The sequence below is a fragment of the Strongylocentrotus purpuratus genome, unplaced genomic scaffold (assembly GCF_000002235.5).
Source record: "Strongylocentrotus purpuratus isolate Spur 01 unplaced genomic scaffold, Spur_5.0 spur5_scaffold_20, whole genome shotgun sequence".
Lineage (NCBI taxonomy): Eukaryota > Metazoa > Echinodermata > Echinoidea > Camarodonta > Strongylocentrotidae > Strongylocentrotus > Strongylocentrotus purpuratus.
This window is the reverse complement of record NW_022145606.1, coordinates 42163270-42179300: the sequence shown is the minus strand read 5'-3', so window position 1 is coordinate 42179300 and position 16031 is coordinate 42163270. Positions and strand designations below refer to the sequence as shown.

General features: G+C 39.9%; 1 protein-coding gene across 3 annotated transcripts; it reads right to left on the bottom strand.

Annotated features, from left to right (window-relative positions):
* Positions 1-1912: 1912 nt before the first annotated feature.
* Positions 1913-15935, bottom strand: LOC583998 (E3 ubiquitin-protein ligase RING2). Of its 3 annotated transcripts, none has more exons than XM_030993380.1 (10): positions 15729-15935; positions 9348-9381; positions 8435-8630; positions 7681-7804; positions 7038-7151; positions 5952-6212; positions 5151-5252; positions 4582-4726; positions 3866-3963; positions 1913-3140 (listed from the first exon to the last, which is right to left on the bottom strand). In XM_030993380.1, the coding sequence occupies exons 1-10, from the start codon at positions 15741-15743 to the stop codon at positions 3048-3050; spliced, it is 1182 nt and encodes a 393-aa protein (XP_030849240.1). In that variant the 5' UTR covers positions 15744-15935; the 3' UTR covers positions 1913-3047. The 3 variants fall into 3 exon arrangements, with proteins under 3 accessions (XP_030849240.1, XP_030849241.1, XP_030849242.1); XM_030993381.1 differs by having other exon boundaries at positions 9360-9381; XM_030993382.1 differs by lacking the exon at positions 9348-9381.
* Between the last annotated feature and the right edge of the window lie 96 nt (positions 15936-16031).

The following is a 16031-nucleotide window of genomic DNA, read 5'->3' as shown; positions in this document are numbered from 1 at the left end:
TCTCCCCTATCTCTCTCTCTCTCTCTCTATGTATACATCTCTTTCTCTCTCTCTCTCTATATATATATATATATATCTCTTCTCTCCCTATCTCTCTCTCTATATATATATATATATATCTCTCTCTTCTCTCCCTATCTCTCTCTCTATATATTTATATAAATATCGCTCTCTTTCTCTCCCATTACCTCTATCTCTATTTCTCTCTTCCTATTTATATATAGCTCTCTGTCTCTCTCTCTCTCTCTCTCCTCTCCGTATTTATCTTTCTTCTCTCATCCCATTTCTTTTCTCAGAGCTCTCTCTCTCTCTACAAGTGTTCCTTTTTTCCTCACTTTTCTCCTTTGCTTGGCCAGTCATTCTGTTTTCTTCTTGTCACCATATTCCACACTTCTTCATTTTCATTCCATGTCTGATTGAATAGGCCTATTGTTTATCTCCTTTGTTCCATAATGACAAACATGGCTACATAACATGTAGATTTTTTTTTTAATATGCCTTTTTGCAAGGCTTAGTCATGATTTATTCAACATAGATTCAACAATATTAATTCTGTAACAGAAAACACAATATAACACATAGACATACATGTAATACCATGCATTACAATACACATATACAGCATAAAGCTCAGAGATGTACAATACATACTCAAGCAAGCAATAACGAAAATCATCTTTTTGACCTCGGGGGGATACACTTCTATTAGAGTGAACAGGGATGTTCCATTCGACAGGGTCGCTTTATAATAAAATCCCTGAAATGGGGAATGATTTTTCTCTGGAAAATTTCTAAAAAATGGCCCCACTTTTAGATCTTAGCCTCAAACAAGATAGATGCACACATTATTGAAAATTGAAATCATTTCACTTTTTCCTCCCAAGTCCTAATAATGGATACCGGTAGCTTAAGCCTTTCTGGCATACATAATGAGCCCTGTGACCTTTGACCTTGTGACCCCCAAAATCTAATCAGTTCATTAGCTCTGCAAGATACATACATGACCTAAGTTTAGCAGGAATCCATCAATCGGTTCTTGAGATAACGCGATCACGAGAACGGGACGTACGGACGGACAACCCAAAAAAACATAATGCCTCTGGCTACTTCGTAATGGAGACATAAAAATATAAAATTTGTATCAAATAAAATCCAGTTGTTTAGTTCCTTTTTGCCATAATTTCATACAAATAAAATTCTTGATAGTTTTGCTTGCTTGTTCTGTACACTTAAAACTAGAATCAAAAGCCTATTTATCTGTCTTCATATACTGTCATAATTTTTGAAAAACATTATTTACATCCAACAAAGAGTGTACAAAACATCAATGAAGCCTTGTTCGGATATATTGCGATAAACCTTGTCTTTAAAAACAAAATGATGTACGTGGGAAACACTTCACATTTTCTGTATATTATAACAGAGCTCAGTGTACATGTATATGCAAAGGACTTTCATTGCGCGCAGCTACCATTCATTTTAACAAAGTTGGGAAAATCTTTTATAGAACGCTGCAGTTTATCACTTCATATCTGAAAGAGCCTTAAAGATGAAGTTGAGTTCTGGTCATGCGATCGCATTGTGAAAGAAATGGTGTGGAATCGAGCAGAAAAGGTTGATCATCTAGCATATAAGAATTTGTGTGTATTGCAAGGTTCTGGAATCATCAAAATGATAAGAAATTTGGCCAAGTCTTGGTAAAGTTACAAACACTGTACACAGAACGATGTATATGGGACTAATGAACACATGGGGTAAAAATCCTACCCGGATTTTTACGATGTTACATGACATATTTAGAATATGAAGGCATTTGAAAAACCATGCTTTTCAGGGAACATTTCTTATCTGATGTTCTTCCACACTCGCATAATAAGAATGATAACACTGACAAATTATTTTTCACCTCTTCCCAGAACTCAACCTTCTCTTTAAAGAATTATTAATGGTGTTTTTTAGAAGGAGGGGGAAGGTGTTCTGAATCATTTCACCACCCCTAAACATTCCGTCTATATCAGCTCATGGCATGCCCAGCACCTCAATGTACTCTCATAGTGGTAAAGCAGGGTTTGGGAACCAGTCTTCATTGTACATCACGTTATCAATGCAATCCAAAGTGATCATATTGAGACTTCAATGTTCATCCATGAGTTATGAAGAAAGGTTTGGGCACCACTCTTACAGGTGCATTCGGCAATGTTGAGAGTGGTGACCTTACATCACTCCTTTACTGGCCTATTCTCGTTGAATTGTCTTTAGATCCTGAGAAAGGTTCAGGAACCAGTCAACATCCATCCCTAGCACAGACTGTGATCCCTTTTCAATTCTTAGAGGTTTGCATCTCCAATGGTCTGTTCACTTTCCAGTGTCTCTCTGAGTCGTGCTCTAGGGTTTGGGAACCATCCAATGACTATCATAGACAGAGAGTGGTAACCCATCTCACTTCTTAGAAAGAGAGCACATCTCCAATGATCTCTTCACTTTAAAGTGTCTCTCTGTGTCTCACTCAAGAGTTTGGGAACCATTCAATGACTATCATAGACAGAGAGTGGTAACCCATCTCATTTTATAGAAAGGGAGCACATCTCCAATGGTTTATTCACTTTCAAGTGTCTCTCTGTGTCTTGCTTTAGGGTTTGGGAACCATTCAATGATTATCTTAGACAGAGATTGGTAACCAATCTCACTTCATAGAAAGGGAGTACACCACCAATGGTTTGTTCACTTTCAAGTGTCTCTGTGTCTCGCTCAAGGGTTTGGGAACCATTCAATGACTATCATACACAGAGACTGGTAACCCATCTCACTTCTTAGAAAGGGAGTACATCTCCAATGATCTCTTCACTTTAAAGTGTCTCTCTGTGTCTCACTCAAGGGTTTGGGCACCATCCAATGACTATCATAGACAGAGATTGGTAACCCATCTCACTTCTTTGAGAGAAAGTACATCTCCAATGGTCTATTTGCTTTCCAGTGTCTCTCGTTGACTTGCTCAAGGGTTTGGCAACCATTCAATGACTATCATAGACAGAGACTGGTAACCCATCTCACTTCTTTGAGAGAAAGTACATCTCCAATGGTCTGTTTGCTTTCCAGTGCCTCTCATTGACTTGCTCAAGGGTTTGGTTACCAGTCAGTGGCTATAAGAAATCAAGAAAAATACAAACATATATTGTTAAAATTATCCTAGGTTCTTAACAATAATTGAGGATTCTACCAACTTTCAAACTTGAGTAGGCAAGCTTTCATCTACTCAAGTGGCCTTTCTAATGATTATTCAAACAGTTTCTTGCTGTCTGCTGCCTTGACATCACCGGAGTGAAGATTAGATAGGATGATACAATCTTACTCTGAATAAACTCTACTCTAATCGACCACTTAAGAAAGAGCACATGTAAAAATGACCCCCCAAATGATGACAGATCTTTTAAACATGGAGAAGTCCAACTTTGTGCATTTTTAGACTAATCACTGCCAAAGGAACGAAGGTTCTTCAAGAGAATACCTTTCATTTGCTCTCTTGTCAAGAATACTTCCACCTGTGTATCACAGAATGTATCATCCATGCATACATGTGTATAATGATTACATAGCTTTAACGAACTTGCATCCATCATTTGCCTCAATGTTTTTTTAAAACAAATGACCTTCATCTGCTCCTGCGCAGATAGTACATATACCTGTCTACAAAGGTCACATTTTTTGTTTCCCTTGAAAATGGTTTCTCATTGAAACATGTACTAAAGGAACCTGTCTACAAAGACCACTTTTTGTGTTTCCTTTGGGCGGTCGCTATAGACAGGTTTGACTGTACCTCAGAAAAGACTTTCTTACTAAACCCTTCATAAAATTGCAAGGGACTCACCTGAAATTGACCTGGATATGTGCTAATGAAGATAGTGAATTCTCCGCACCCTCCCTCGTTTTGATTGGACGAACTCTGACTGTCCATTGAACCGGCATCTATGGTAGCAAGGAAGAACAAAAAAACAAATGAATATTCCTTGTGCTTCTTGGACGGACTCTGAGTGCCTGGTGAAATAGTGCCCCAGTATGGTGGTGAGACTTGTCAATTACTGATCGAATGTCTTGAGTTACCAGGGATTGTCAATTTACTGATTTAACTCGCCTCTAAGATGAAGGGCAATCGTGATAGAGTGATATTTGACTAGATGGTCAACTGAAGCTAGAGCTAATGTCTTGAGATACCATGAATTGCCAGGTTACTGATTTAACTCGCCTTTTTAGATAAAAAAAAAAATAAAAATAGTGGTCAACTGAAACTAGAGCTTACGTCTCAATATACCACGCATTGCCAATTTCCTGATTAAACTCGCCCCTAAGGTCGAGAGCAATCCTCATCGAGAGATATTTGGCTAGGTGGTCGATAGAAGGGAGAGCTATTGTATTGAGATACCATGAATTGCCAATTTACTGATTTAACTCAACTTTATATTAGAAATAAAATAATAGAGGTCAATTGAAGCTAGAGCTGATGTCTTATTGCCAATTTTAAAAGCAAGAACAATTGTTTTCAACTGAAGCTAGAACATGCATTGCCAATTTACTGATTAAACTCACCCCTAAGGTCGAGAGCAATCCTCATCGAAAGATATTTGGCTAGGTGGTCGATGGAAGCGAGAGCTGACGTCTTGAGATAGCGTACCATGTAAGGTCTACTATGCATGATCTCATCCGGGTGGGGTTTGAATACCAGCTCTATCTCCTGCAAGAGGGTCAAAACGAAAAGGTACAAGTTTGATGAAAAGAAAATAGAAAGAAGAGAATATTCCATGTATGGTAATCCTTTCAAGACAGGAATTTTAAAGGACAAAATTGATTACCGCTTCTTCTTCTAATTGGCAAGAATTTTATTTTTATTTTAATGCTCAATTGCTCTAATAAAACAATGTTTCCCTAGACAATATGTCTGGTTATGGGCACTTGTGCGAGACCTTCAAGCAAGTCATGGAAAAACAGCACTTCACCCCCCTCATTTGAAATCAGATTTACATTGATCTCAGGGACTGTCCATTTTTGAAAGAAAATAATTATGAAAATAAATTTTAAGAAAAAAAAACAGGAAAATATGATAATATCTGGAAATTATCAGGCCTGTAGATGCATCAGGCATGTACACATTGACTTACGTTAGATGGGTCAGGCATGTCCAAACTGCCCTCACCCTCTATCTCTCCCTCTACGTCCCCACAGCTGCTGGACTCATCAGAAGTTCTTGGTCGTTTCATCGCCTGTGGAAGGGATATGTCAGCAATGAATGTGAACATAGCATTTTTACTTCTATTTTAGAGATAATTTCTACCACATAACATAAGTGTTATTATCTTACATTTTCCTCACCTGAAGACTCTCTGAAAGACAAGGGGGGTATTTCTTGATGGGACCACGGGTTTGCCGTGTGCAACTCTTGTACACTCATTAAAGGTACTATGTCCCATTTGCAGGCCCATTAACCGAATAGTTGTACGTTTTATTCTGGCCATTACAAGAAGTGGGTTATTGATGTAGACAAATGCTCATGTACCCTTTACAGATAATTTGATGTATGTTATTACCAAAGAAGAAAAAAAGCCAGTCAGTCACTCAATAGTGTCTGACAGTGAAATCTAGCAAGTAAACGAGTTTCCTTGCATAATTTTAATATTAGGACACTGCTAACGTTTAAGTTTCACAGATAGGACATACATGACATATTCGTAATTCCTACAAAGCTCTACAGAATTTGATGTTGGCTGCAAAAGGAACATAGTATCTTTAACAGTATTTCCACCAAGTCTGGTGTCAGCGAACAAAGACCTACTGCACATGGAAACTGACTACCATCTCCCTTTTAACCCGCTGCCTGCTGGAATCAGGTGTTCCTTGTATTAAGCCCATGGGAATTAGAGAATTCAGTATTCAATGAGTTAAGTTGTTTTTCTCAGTCTTACCTGAAGAGAGTCTTGGTCCTGAAAGGAATGGCAACCCTGGCTGGATGAGAGATCCTCAGAATGAGACCGGACCAATCGTCCTCGTTCCTCCTGAGGGGATTCCAACGGGGGCGTGAGGGGGGCCGAGGGAGGGGCAAGCTCCAATCCCTCCTGGCCCGGTGGAAGGGGTGCAAGAGGGTCGCCGTTCAGGTCACCGCAATGGGCGGGGTCATCGTCGATGGGAGGTAGCTCGCCGCCCTCGAGGTCGAATTCTTGTTTTCTCTGATGAAAGGAGAGAATGAGAATGTGAATAATGTGCATGTGTGAGAGAGAGAGAGGGGGGGGGGAGCGGGGGAGGGAGACAAAGAGGGAGGGGGAGGGTATAGTAATGTTTTTTTTTATAGAGAATGGGTGAGACAGGGAGGTATACAGGTGTACATGTAGGAAGAGAGCGTAATAGAGAGACGGACAGAGTGAAAGAAAGCGGGAGGGAAGAGAGTGTGAAAACAAGGAAAGGAGAGAGAGAGAGAGCGCTGAGAGCTAGAATGGTGTTGAATCGTTTTTGTTCCACATTAACTAAACACGCTTCTGGCTCTCAGCATGCAATATCATGGTTATGCCTGTGTTTATATTGTTTGAAGCACCAATGGGAAACAAATTTCTGGATTATTATGGACAATAAAACTTGAATCTTGAATCTTGAGAGAATGGAAGAGACAAGAAGAGAGACAGAGGAGAGAGAGAATGTGTGAGAGAGAAGGGGAGAGAAAATGAGAGAAGAGAGAGAGAGAGAAGGGGAGGGAAGGGGGAGAGGGGGAAAGGTGAGTAGTGCTGAGAGAATTGAAAAGACAATCAGGGGTAGAAGAGGAAGAGACTTCAATAGAAAAAGTAAAAGAAAGAGATACTTATATGCTCTCTTAACATGCGTGGAAAAAGAAATCTCTGTGCTCTGTTCAGATTCTGTAGCCATTAAACATGTTATGTCTCTTCTTATTAGACTTACTTTGGGTGGAACTCTTTGTGCTCTGTTCAGTGCCCATACCTATGGACATTCTTCTTTACACTTACTCACTACTGCTGTGTTATCTCTCTTGTTATTACACTTACTTTGGGTGGCACTCTTTGTGCTCTGTTAAGGGCCTGTACCTTCAGCCCCTCCTCGATACTGGTGCTCAAAGCGGCAGTATTGTGTCTCTTGTTCAACTTGGCCATGACTCTCTCCTACATCACAGAACAGAAAGAGACAAAGAGATTTAACAATGGAACCAATCAGATGTCTTTGATTCAAATAAATTCAAATGGCAATGTACGATCAGTAATGTTAATTAAAGAAAGTAAACACAAGAACTGTACACAAAGTAAAGGGAGTATGCTAAGGCCACATAATGGAGATTATATTTATTCAGTTTTTTCACCTAAAACAAAAGCTATATCAAGCCCCATATGAAATGTGTTAACTTTATCACAGAGATATTATTAATGTCCTACGGTCAAACATAGAACTGAACAATATTCATATACAGCAGAAATGTCACTCATTCACCTAGGATCTGTCATCATTATCATTATTTTTGTATTAATCCATTCTTTAGCTTCCGTTTATAATGTCCGATTTCAGATTCCTGTTCACTCTTATACTGAGGAGTGGAAGACGAAAAGCTTTAGTATGTCTGGTGTTCTCTGTTCTACAAATTATTATATTTCTACAATAAGAAATATGAAAATGATTCAAATTTATCGCCATGGTTACCTGATGTGCTTCGTATTCATCTCGACTGGGATAGATCTTAGAGATGAGGGCATCAAAATTAGGATCAGGTCTTAGAGACCGCTTTGAGACCAACTTCTTCCTACATGTTGGACATTCCTTGTTCCTGATTCAAAATTGAAAAACGATTCAAAATTGAAAAACAAAACAAAATGTGAAATCAATTATTTCAATAAAGGTTACATGTATATGGCTCCATACTAACAACACTTTTTACAGTCAGTATACATGAGCCCGATAATTATCATAATAAAAATAAATTAATAATGCATGTATATGAGATTCTAAGCGTTCCACATGATAAATGAAATACAAACGCTTCAATGGGATGTCGATGAACTTGTACTCATGACAACCAAGGTTGGGTACCTTAGGAGTCTTTCCCTGAATGCACTGAGCCCTACAGTTGCCGGAGCCAAAGCCAATATCCAACGTCTTTCGGAAGCGCGTTGAAGGGTTACATCATAATTTGACATGCACAACACCAAAATGGATTATTATATCAAGTTATTATTATTATCATTATACACTCACTACTAATAATAATATTTGAATTTTATATAGCGTTTAATACATCAACGATGTGCCTAATAAAGTCATCGGATACAGGCATACCCGTACACAATGTATGCACATTCTCTACTCCATGGGGAGCATTCCAGTCAGGCATCATTTTTACAAGCGCACACTTGCTCATCTAACCACATTAACTTTCGCTTCCTACCGTCCTACTTACCCACTCCTTAGTGCGGTGATGATGCAATCTTGACAGAACCGGTGCAGGCACTCCTTGGTCGTGTAGGTGTTTTTGAGCATGTCGAGACAGATAGGACACATGAGTTCACTGTGGAGGCTACGCGGGGAGACGGCGATCTCCGTCTCATCGGTGATGGCTTCTTGCGGAGATCGGTGAAGCTCGTAGAGACTCAGTTCTGATTCATTAAAAAATAACATAAAAAACAAAATCAGTGATTCACTTCTGATTATCATTGAAAAGAGACATTTACCATTCAGGAATTCAGCTCTAGTCACAGAAATGAATACAATTTGTCGTAGAAAATATGTAGAATAAAAATAATCGGCGATTTATATTTATAAATAAAAAAATTAATAACACTGACAATCATCTCAAGTTATTATACAAAATATATACAAATATCATTCATAGAGAGTAGGTTTTGATTAGGTTGGTGATCCAAGGTATGGTGGTGGTGGCAGTGGCAGAGGGAGGACTTGATGGGAGAAAGGACCTATGACCTAAACAAATTTGCATTTAGTGAGAAATCTACTGACGGATGGAATTTACTCAAAATTTTTTCAATTAAATTTTATTATTAAAAAATTACATGCACACATAGAATTATACATTGCACGTTATATATAAAAAGATTAGAAAAATTATATACAAATATAGTACAACAATATAAATATTGCTCGTTAGGTAGCAGCCATTAAGAAAGTGACCCTTATATGTGGCCAAATCAACAAACACATAATTACAAGATAAAGGTGGGTAAAAGATTACAAGGACATGACAAAATGCAACATTACCAAAAACTTAATTGATCGAGGAACAAAGATTATTTATTTATGAAACTGAATTCCTAAAAAATAGAAATTCTTCCAGAAGAACGTTCAAATATCCTTACCCCATGACTTACTGGGTTGCGAATTCCCGCTTGCCTGTCATGAGAGAGAAAGAGATAGAGAGAGATAAATTAGGATAATACAGTATGTTTTTGTTGTTGTAGGTAATAGTTTAATGGCGTTCATTCAGTATTGAATATATACGCCATATCTTTAATTTCATAAGGAAAATCAGTTATAAATAAGAAAACTGAGGATAAAGATTTGTAATGATATAATTAATTTATCAGTAACGCAATTTATTAGGAGTCTCTGGATGGTTTGCAACTTCGTGTTTCTGCTTTTTTAAAAGTTTAATCTGGTCAGCCCGGTTTCGATGGCATGGAAAACTAGCTTTGCCCGATTTGAAACAGGCTTCTCGGCTACTCGGAGTGCGTGCGCAGTGATCTTTTAATTTTGTAACGCACGGTGCCTAGACCACTCAGAAACACAGAAACACTATAAATTGAGACACATCGTACAGGGGCGCCCCTGAAACCGAATTTTCAGTACAATAATAATACAGTAATGCTCACAGCTTTGGAAGCTGTTTTTCTTTTCTCTTTGTGCACAGAACCATTACCAAAAAAAACTCAGGATAGGGCGTAAGGTGAACGGCCTGCCACAAAAATCTGTGTTTTGATGGTTAAATACTTTTTTCACCTGTGTACATTCACATTTGCGTGAATAAAGGAACACCTGTGACGTGCTGTGGCTCAAGAAAACTACAGTTGCATATATATATATCTTATCCGAAAGTAAGTCCGAAAGTAGAGCCAATAGGCACACATCCAAAATGAAAGACTCTTTGCTATTTGGGGACACTCTCTCTTTTGTATTGTGTGCCTTGAGCATTTGATTTCAACTGTATTCTGCACCTTAAAAATCTCATATATTATCTTTTGTAAAGACTTTAACAGAACAGACGTAGTCTCAGCAGAACAACCATAAACCATTCAATATCACCGCCGGAAGCTTTTGCCATTTCAGTTTAACCTTGCAAATTTGTGTGTGAGTCGTGAATCCTGATCACGTGAACTACATGTAGTTGACATGCAATTTACATTACAAAAATGTTGGCCTCCGATGAGAGTTCGTCATATTGATTCTGACTGGAAACACACGCAACACTTTGCCATTGGTGTAAAAAAAAAAGTTGAATTTGCAGAATTCAGATTTCTGCATCACAAGCCCGAAACGCAGTAGGGGCGCTGGTCCAAGAATGAGGATCATCCGCATAAACAAGGATTTGCTCATAAACGCAGACAAATTGCATTCTAAAAAATAAGGATGGTCCGCATTTTTGCTGACGTTTTTTTCCACGGCCCTCCTGGGTGTCTGGTTCCTGTCTACTAGTTTTAAGGGTTGTCCCTCTTCACGAGGATTTATCGCTCATAATGTGAAAGTCTCTGTACGAAGTCAACTTAAAATGCATCAAGAAAATCATTGCGGAATCCTTTTTTCGCATCGCCAACGCGCGGATCGGATATATGAAACGTCTGCGAAAATGCGGACGATCCTTATTTTTGCAGACTTGTCCGTCCGCGTTTACGAAGACGATCATTGTTTATGCGGCAATCCTCAATCTCGCCCCTAGCCCTACTGTAGTGAGCTGATACTGGTAGACCTGATAGATCTACCATAAGTTGTGTGTCTGAAAACGTTGGGTATTCGGACAATTGATTAAAAAAAGTAATATGATTTCGAAAATTTTTACAATCAATAGATCTATTTCATAAATCTTCTATTTTTCTAAGACTTTTCTTGATGTTGGCATTGTTGCCTTGTTGGACAATATTTTGAAAGAAAAATTTCAATGATGGTCAGTGCTATTTCATTGAATTATTAAATAGGCTACAAAGGCGAAACTAAAGAGAAGGCTTTATTGTTTGTAAGTGTGTCGTCCGGACACCTGGGGGCCGTTTCTCGAAACCAACTCCATGACAGTCATATCTTTGTCGGCGACCTACGGAGATGTCATGAAGCGGATAAACCGTTTCACAAAGCCATGACAGACATGATATCGATATATCGCGATACTAGCAGCTCAAGAACATAGTTTTTGTCACGATCCATTTGATTTATCAAGAATAACCCAAAACAAGTTTTGGGGCTAAAATTGTTCAAAAAGAAATATATACATATAAATTCTCCTAAAATAAATAATAAATAGTGTCATTATCATATTTACATCATCAAACAATTTGCATATTTCTGTAAAGATTCTTAAATTGAAGAAAAACCGGTGAGTGTTTTTTTTTCGACTGTCGAATCAAAAGTTAGTTGAAGGATACCGTAATGTGATAGTTTATCCATACGCAGGCCTCGAATTACATCAAATTTGGGTCAAGGCCACTTTTTTGAGAGGGCACAAATCCACTGAAAGGGGCACAAATCTATCCTAAGGGGCACTAAGGCCAACGTGGAAAGTGCGCGTAAAATCACCTCACGCCGTTGTTTTCAAGGTGGGGGGGGGGGGGGGGATATGTGCACCCAGGGGCGGATCGAGGATTTCTTCCTTAGGGGGGGGGGGGGGGGGCCCACTTTTTTTTTTTGTCCCCAAAAAAAAATCGCAATGACTTAGCCAGCCGCTGAATAAGCGGGGGGGGGGGGGGGGGGTAAGAGGACACTTTTTTTTGTTTTTTGGTCTCGAAATTTGAAAATTTGACATTTTGTTCCCTTTGGGGTGGTGGGAGGGGTGGGGGGGGGGTAAAAAAAAACGAAGGGGGGGGGGGTTAACGTTCCAACCCCCCCCCCCCCCCTGCGTACGTGCCTGCTCGTCTGAATACAGTTCCCCTTCCTCCGCGCAAAGCGCGGAAGCTTTTACGTTTCATTAAATCATTAGAGAAAGAAGAGGATTCGTTGTACCGTTCTCGAAAATAATCCTCGCCTGCATGAATACAGTTTTCCCCTTCCCGCGCAAAGCGCGGAAGCTTTTATGTTTCATTAAATCATTAGAGAAAGAAGACGATTCGTTGTACCGTTCTCGACTCTTAATCCTTGTCTGAATTTCAAAAATGTTTTTTGTCTGCTCCTTTTTCTTCATACGTCCTCTCCCTTTTCTCTCTTCTCTTTTTTTGGCTTTTTTTTTTGGGGGGCGCCCCCACTGCCCCCCCCCCCCCCCCCCCCCGGCTACGTGCCTGCGGCAGATGAACATCTTTTGATACCTTGTTCGCCCCCGGAAACTCATGGGTTGAAGGCAAATTACGGTCAGATAAGCATTCAGGGGCCCGCCTCAGGGCCCCTGGTGGAGTCGAGGGTGTGGAAACCCCTGAATTTCAGGGGTTTCAGGCATTTGATTACGGTCAGATGAACATATTTTTATACCTTATTTGTGACACTGGCAGGATACTGATTGGCGTGAGGTCCAGCGGGCGGAGCCCCCAGAAGCCCATGGGTTTAAAGCATTACATTACCGTCAGATTAGCATCCAGTGGGGTCCAGGGGGCAGGGCCCCCGGAAGCTCAGGGGTTTAAGCATTTGATTACGGTCAGATGAGTATCAAGAGGCCTGCCAAAGGGCCCTTGGTTGGGTCCCGGGGGCAGAGCCCACGGAAGCTCAGGGGGTTTTAGGCGTTTAATTACGATCAGATGAGCAATTTTTGATACCTTATTTTGTTGAGAAACTGGTAGTTAACTATTTTTTCTTTCTTGCTCTCTTTCTTTCTATTTCTCTTTAAAATGCTTTTCAAAAAAAATTGGGGGGGGGAGTTTCCCCCTTTGACGTTTCATTGAATTATTAGAGAAAGAAGATGATTCGTTGTACCGTTCTTGACTCTTTATCCTTTTCTGAATTCCAAGGGAAGCGCGGAAGCTTAGACGTTTTTAATAAATTATTAGGGAAAGAAGACGATTCGTCTCGATCTCGACTACCGGTATTATCCTTTTCTGAACTCAATTCACACCCCTCCCGCGCGATGGGCGGAAGCTATGACGTTTTAATTAAAACGTATGGGAAAGAAGACGATTCTTTGTACCATTATCTCGACTCTTAATCCTTTTCTGATTTAATTCCAGACCCTCCTCCCGAGAAAAATCCAAGTTTTTCACTGATTAAAAACTGTGAAAACGCACCAAAAAAGGTCACAACGCGAAGTAAAGATGTTGAACCAACGATGGGTAAACAAAACTTCCCGATATTGATTGGTTCAAATAAAAAGGATGGATTGAAAATCTAAGCCTGAGTCATTACGGTTTTTGTGCCAAACGTTTCAGTCATTTGGATGAAGACATTCTTTCATATCTCCGTATCGGCAATTAAGTCCCACCAATTAATTTAGGAGTTCCATAGTGGAAATTAAGTCTCGCCAATAATTATTGTTTTAGATCTCCGTAGGGGCAACAAAGTCTTGCCGATTATCATTGTTTTAGATCTCCGTAGGGGCAACAAAGCCTTGCTGATAATTATTGTTTTTAGAGCTCCGTAGGGGCAACAAAACCTTGCCGACTATTATTGTTTTTAGAGCTCCGGAGGGGCAACAAAACCTTGCAGACTATCATTGTTTTTAGAGCTCCGGAGGGGCAACAAAACCTTGCCGACTATTATTGTTTTTAGAGCTCCGGAGGGGCAACAAAACCTTCCGATAATTATTGTTTTTAGAGCCTCGGAGGGGCAACAAAACCTTGCCGACTATCATTGTTTTTAGAGCTCCGGAGGGGCAACAAAACCTTCCGGTAATTATTGTTTTTAGAGCTCCGGAGGGGCAACAAAACCTTCCGATAATTATTGTTTTTAGAGCCTCGGAGGGGCAACAAAACCTTGCCGACTATCATTGTTTTTAGCGCTCCGTAGGGGCAACAAAACCTTCCGGTAATTATTGTTTTTAGAGCTCCGGAGGGGCAACAACACCTTGCCGATTATTATTGTTTTTTGAGGTCCGTAGGGGCAACTAAACCTTGCCGATAATTATTGTTTTTAGAGCTCCGGAGGGGCAACAAAACCTTGCCGACTATAATTGTTTTTAGAGCTCCGGAGGGGCAACAAAACCTTGCCGATAAATATTGTTTTTAGAGCTCCGGAGGGGCAACAAAACCTTGCCGACTATCATTGTTTTTAGAGCTCCGGAGGGGCAACAAAACCTTGCCGACTATTATTGTTTTTAGAGCTCCGGAGGGGCAACAAAACCTTGCCGACTATCATTGTTTTTAGAGCTCCGGAGGGGCAACAAAACCTTGCCGACTATCATTGTTTTTAGAGCTCCGGAGGGGCAACAAAACCTTCCGGTAATTATTGTTTTTAGAGCTCCGGAGGGGCAACAAAACCTTGCCGACTATCATTGTTTTTAGAGCTCCGGAGTGGCAACAAAACCTTGCCGACTATCATTGTTTTTAGAGCTCCGTATAGGCAACAAAACCTTTTTGAACATTACAAGTCGGGTTGGCTTACGATGACTATAATGTCGGCAAAACTTTTGTGGATTAAAATATTGTGGCCGTAAACGGTTTGATTTTTAAAAGGGCATTCCGGCCAGTGAGAGGGGCATGGCAGCAAATTGCCGATTGCCGGTGGGTAATTCGAGCCCTGCATACGTACTTTTTTGTTTATTGTGACGGGGAATTTTAGGCAAAATGTCTTTTCTCAGCCAGTTTTTATTCTAGAGTCTGATAAATACTCGTTATATAATTGATTTGATATTGAAAATATAATTTGGAAGAAGTAATTAGAGAGGGAATAATAATGCACATAGGCCCCAAAGGTATGACGGTATCCTAAGAAAAGACTATGGATCGACTATGGAAAACGGTGTGTAACATTCTTACCTCTCTTATTTATATGTTATAGTTTAATGATTTGTAATTTAATGTTTATATTCAGCTTTTTAAAGTTTCTGTATAATTTGTATTCTCACTTTTGTACATTTGCATTTCGCATCCAAGAGAATTACGTACCGAACTCGTCTATATTTTTCTCAAAATGATAGTGAAACTAATCGTCCATTTCGCGACCCATGGAATGGCATCAAACTGACTTGTGATGGCGCTTTACAGCAATTAAAAAGATATGACAGGTTCGGATCAGTGACAACTCGCTTGTCGCGGAAGTTGTCGCTCATCTCGGCAAAGACGGCTTCGTGAAACACTTACTTAGCTGACAAGTTGCGTAACAGTGGCGAGATGTCGTTGATCTTGTATCTAGTAGTTATGACGGTTTCGAGAAACGGCCCCCAAACCCCCAATTATCCTAATGCTGTCCGCTGGGTACTACCAGCTTGAGCCGATTCGCCCGGCCGTCGGGGCCCGCGGCCTGACTACTGGTGCATGTGCATTTCTGGCAAGGGCGCTAGCCGGTCAGGCCGAGCCAGACACAACATGCAGCACACACCCACACCCCTGACAGACACTCACCGTACACACACACGACATGCATGGGCAACGGAAATTGAATGAAAATGTCGACTGACTCACCTGTGTAACGGCCATTTCCTCAGATACCTTGACAATTTGTGAGCTCTAAGTAAATTCTGACAAACAAGGATCAAACTGAGTATCTGCTGATGGAATTGGAAATTCAAGAAAATGTACAAATAAGTTGCAATTCAGCTTTTCACGAGCAAGAAAATGTCAGCACTGATGAGAAAATAAAGACATCGAGAACAACATTGTAAAGAATGTCACTTTTTTCAATTTTAAAAAAAACATAAGATAAAATAATTTCAGTACACGATCATGATTATAAAAAATATATTTTTGTTTAATTTATTTAGATTC

Coding starts and splice junctions, on each gene's coding strand:
- LOC583998 (XM_030993380.1), bottom strand. Junction 8,631..9,347: donor GCAACCCAGTAAGTCATGGG/GTAAGGATATTT, acceptor TTAATGAATCAG/AACTGAGTCTCTACGAGCTT. Junction 6,213..7,037: donor CACAAAGAGTGCCACCCAAA/GTAAGTGTAATA, acceptor TCCTTTCATCAG/AGAAAACAAGAATTCGACCT.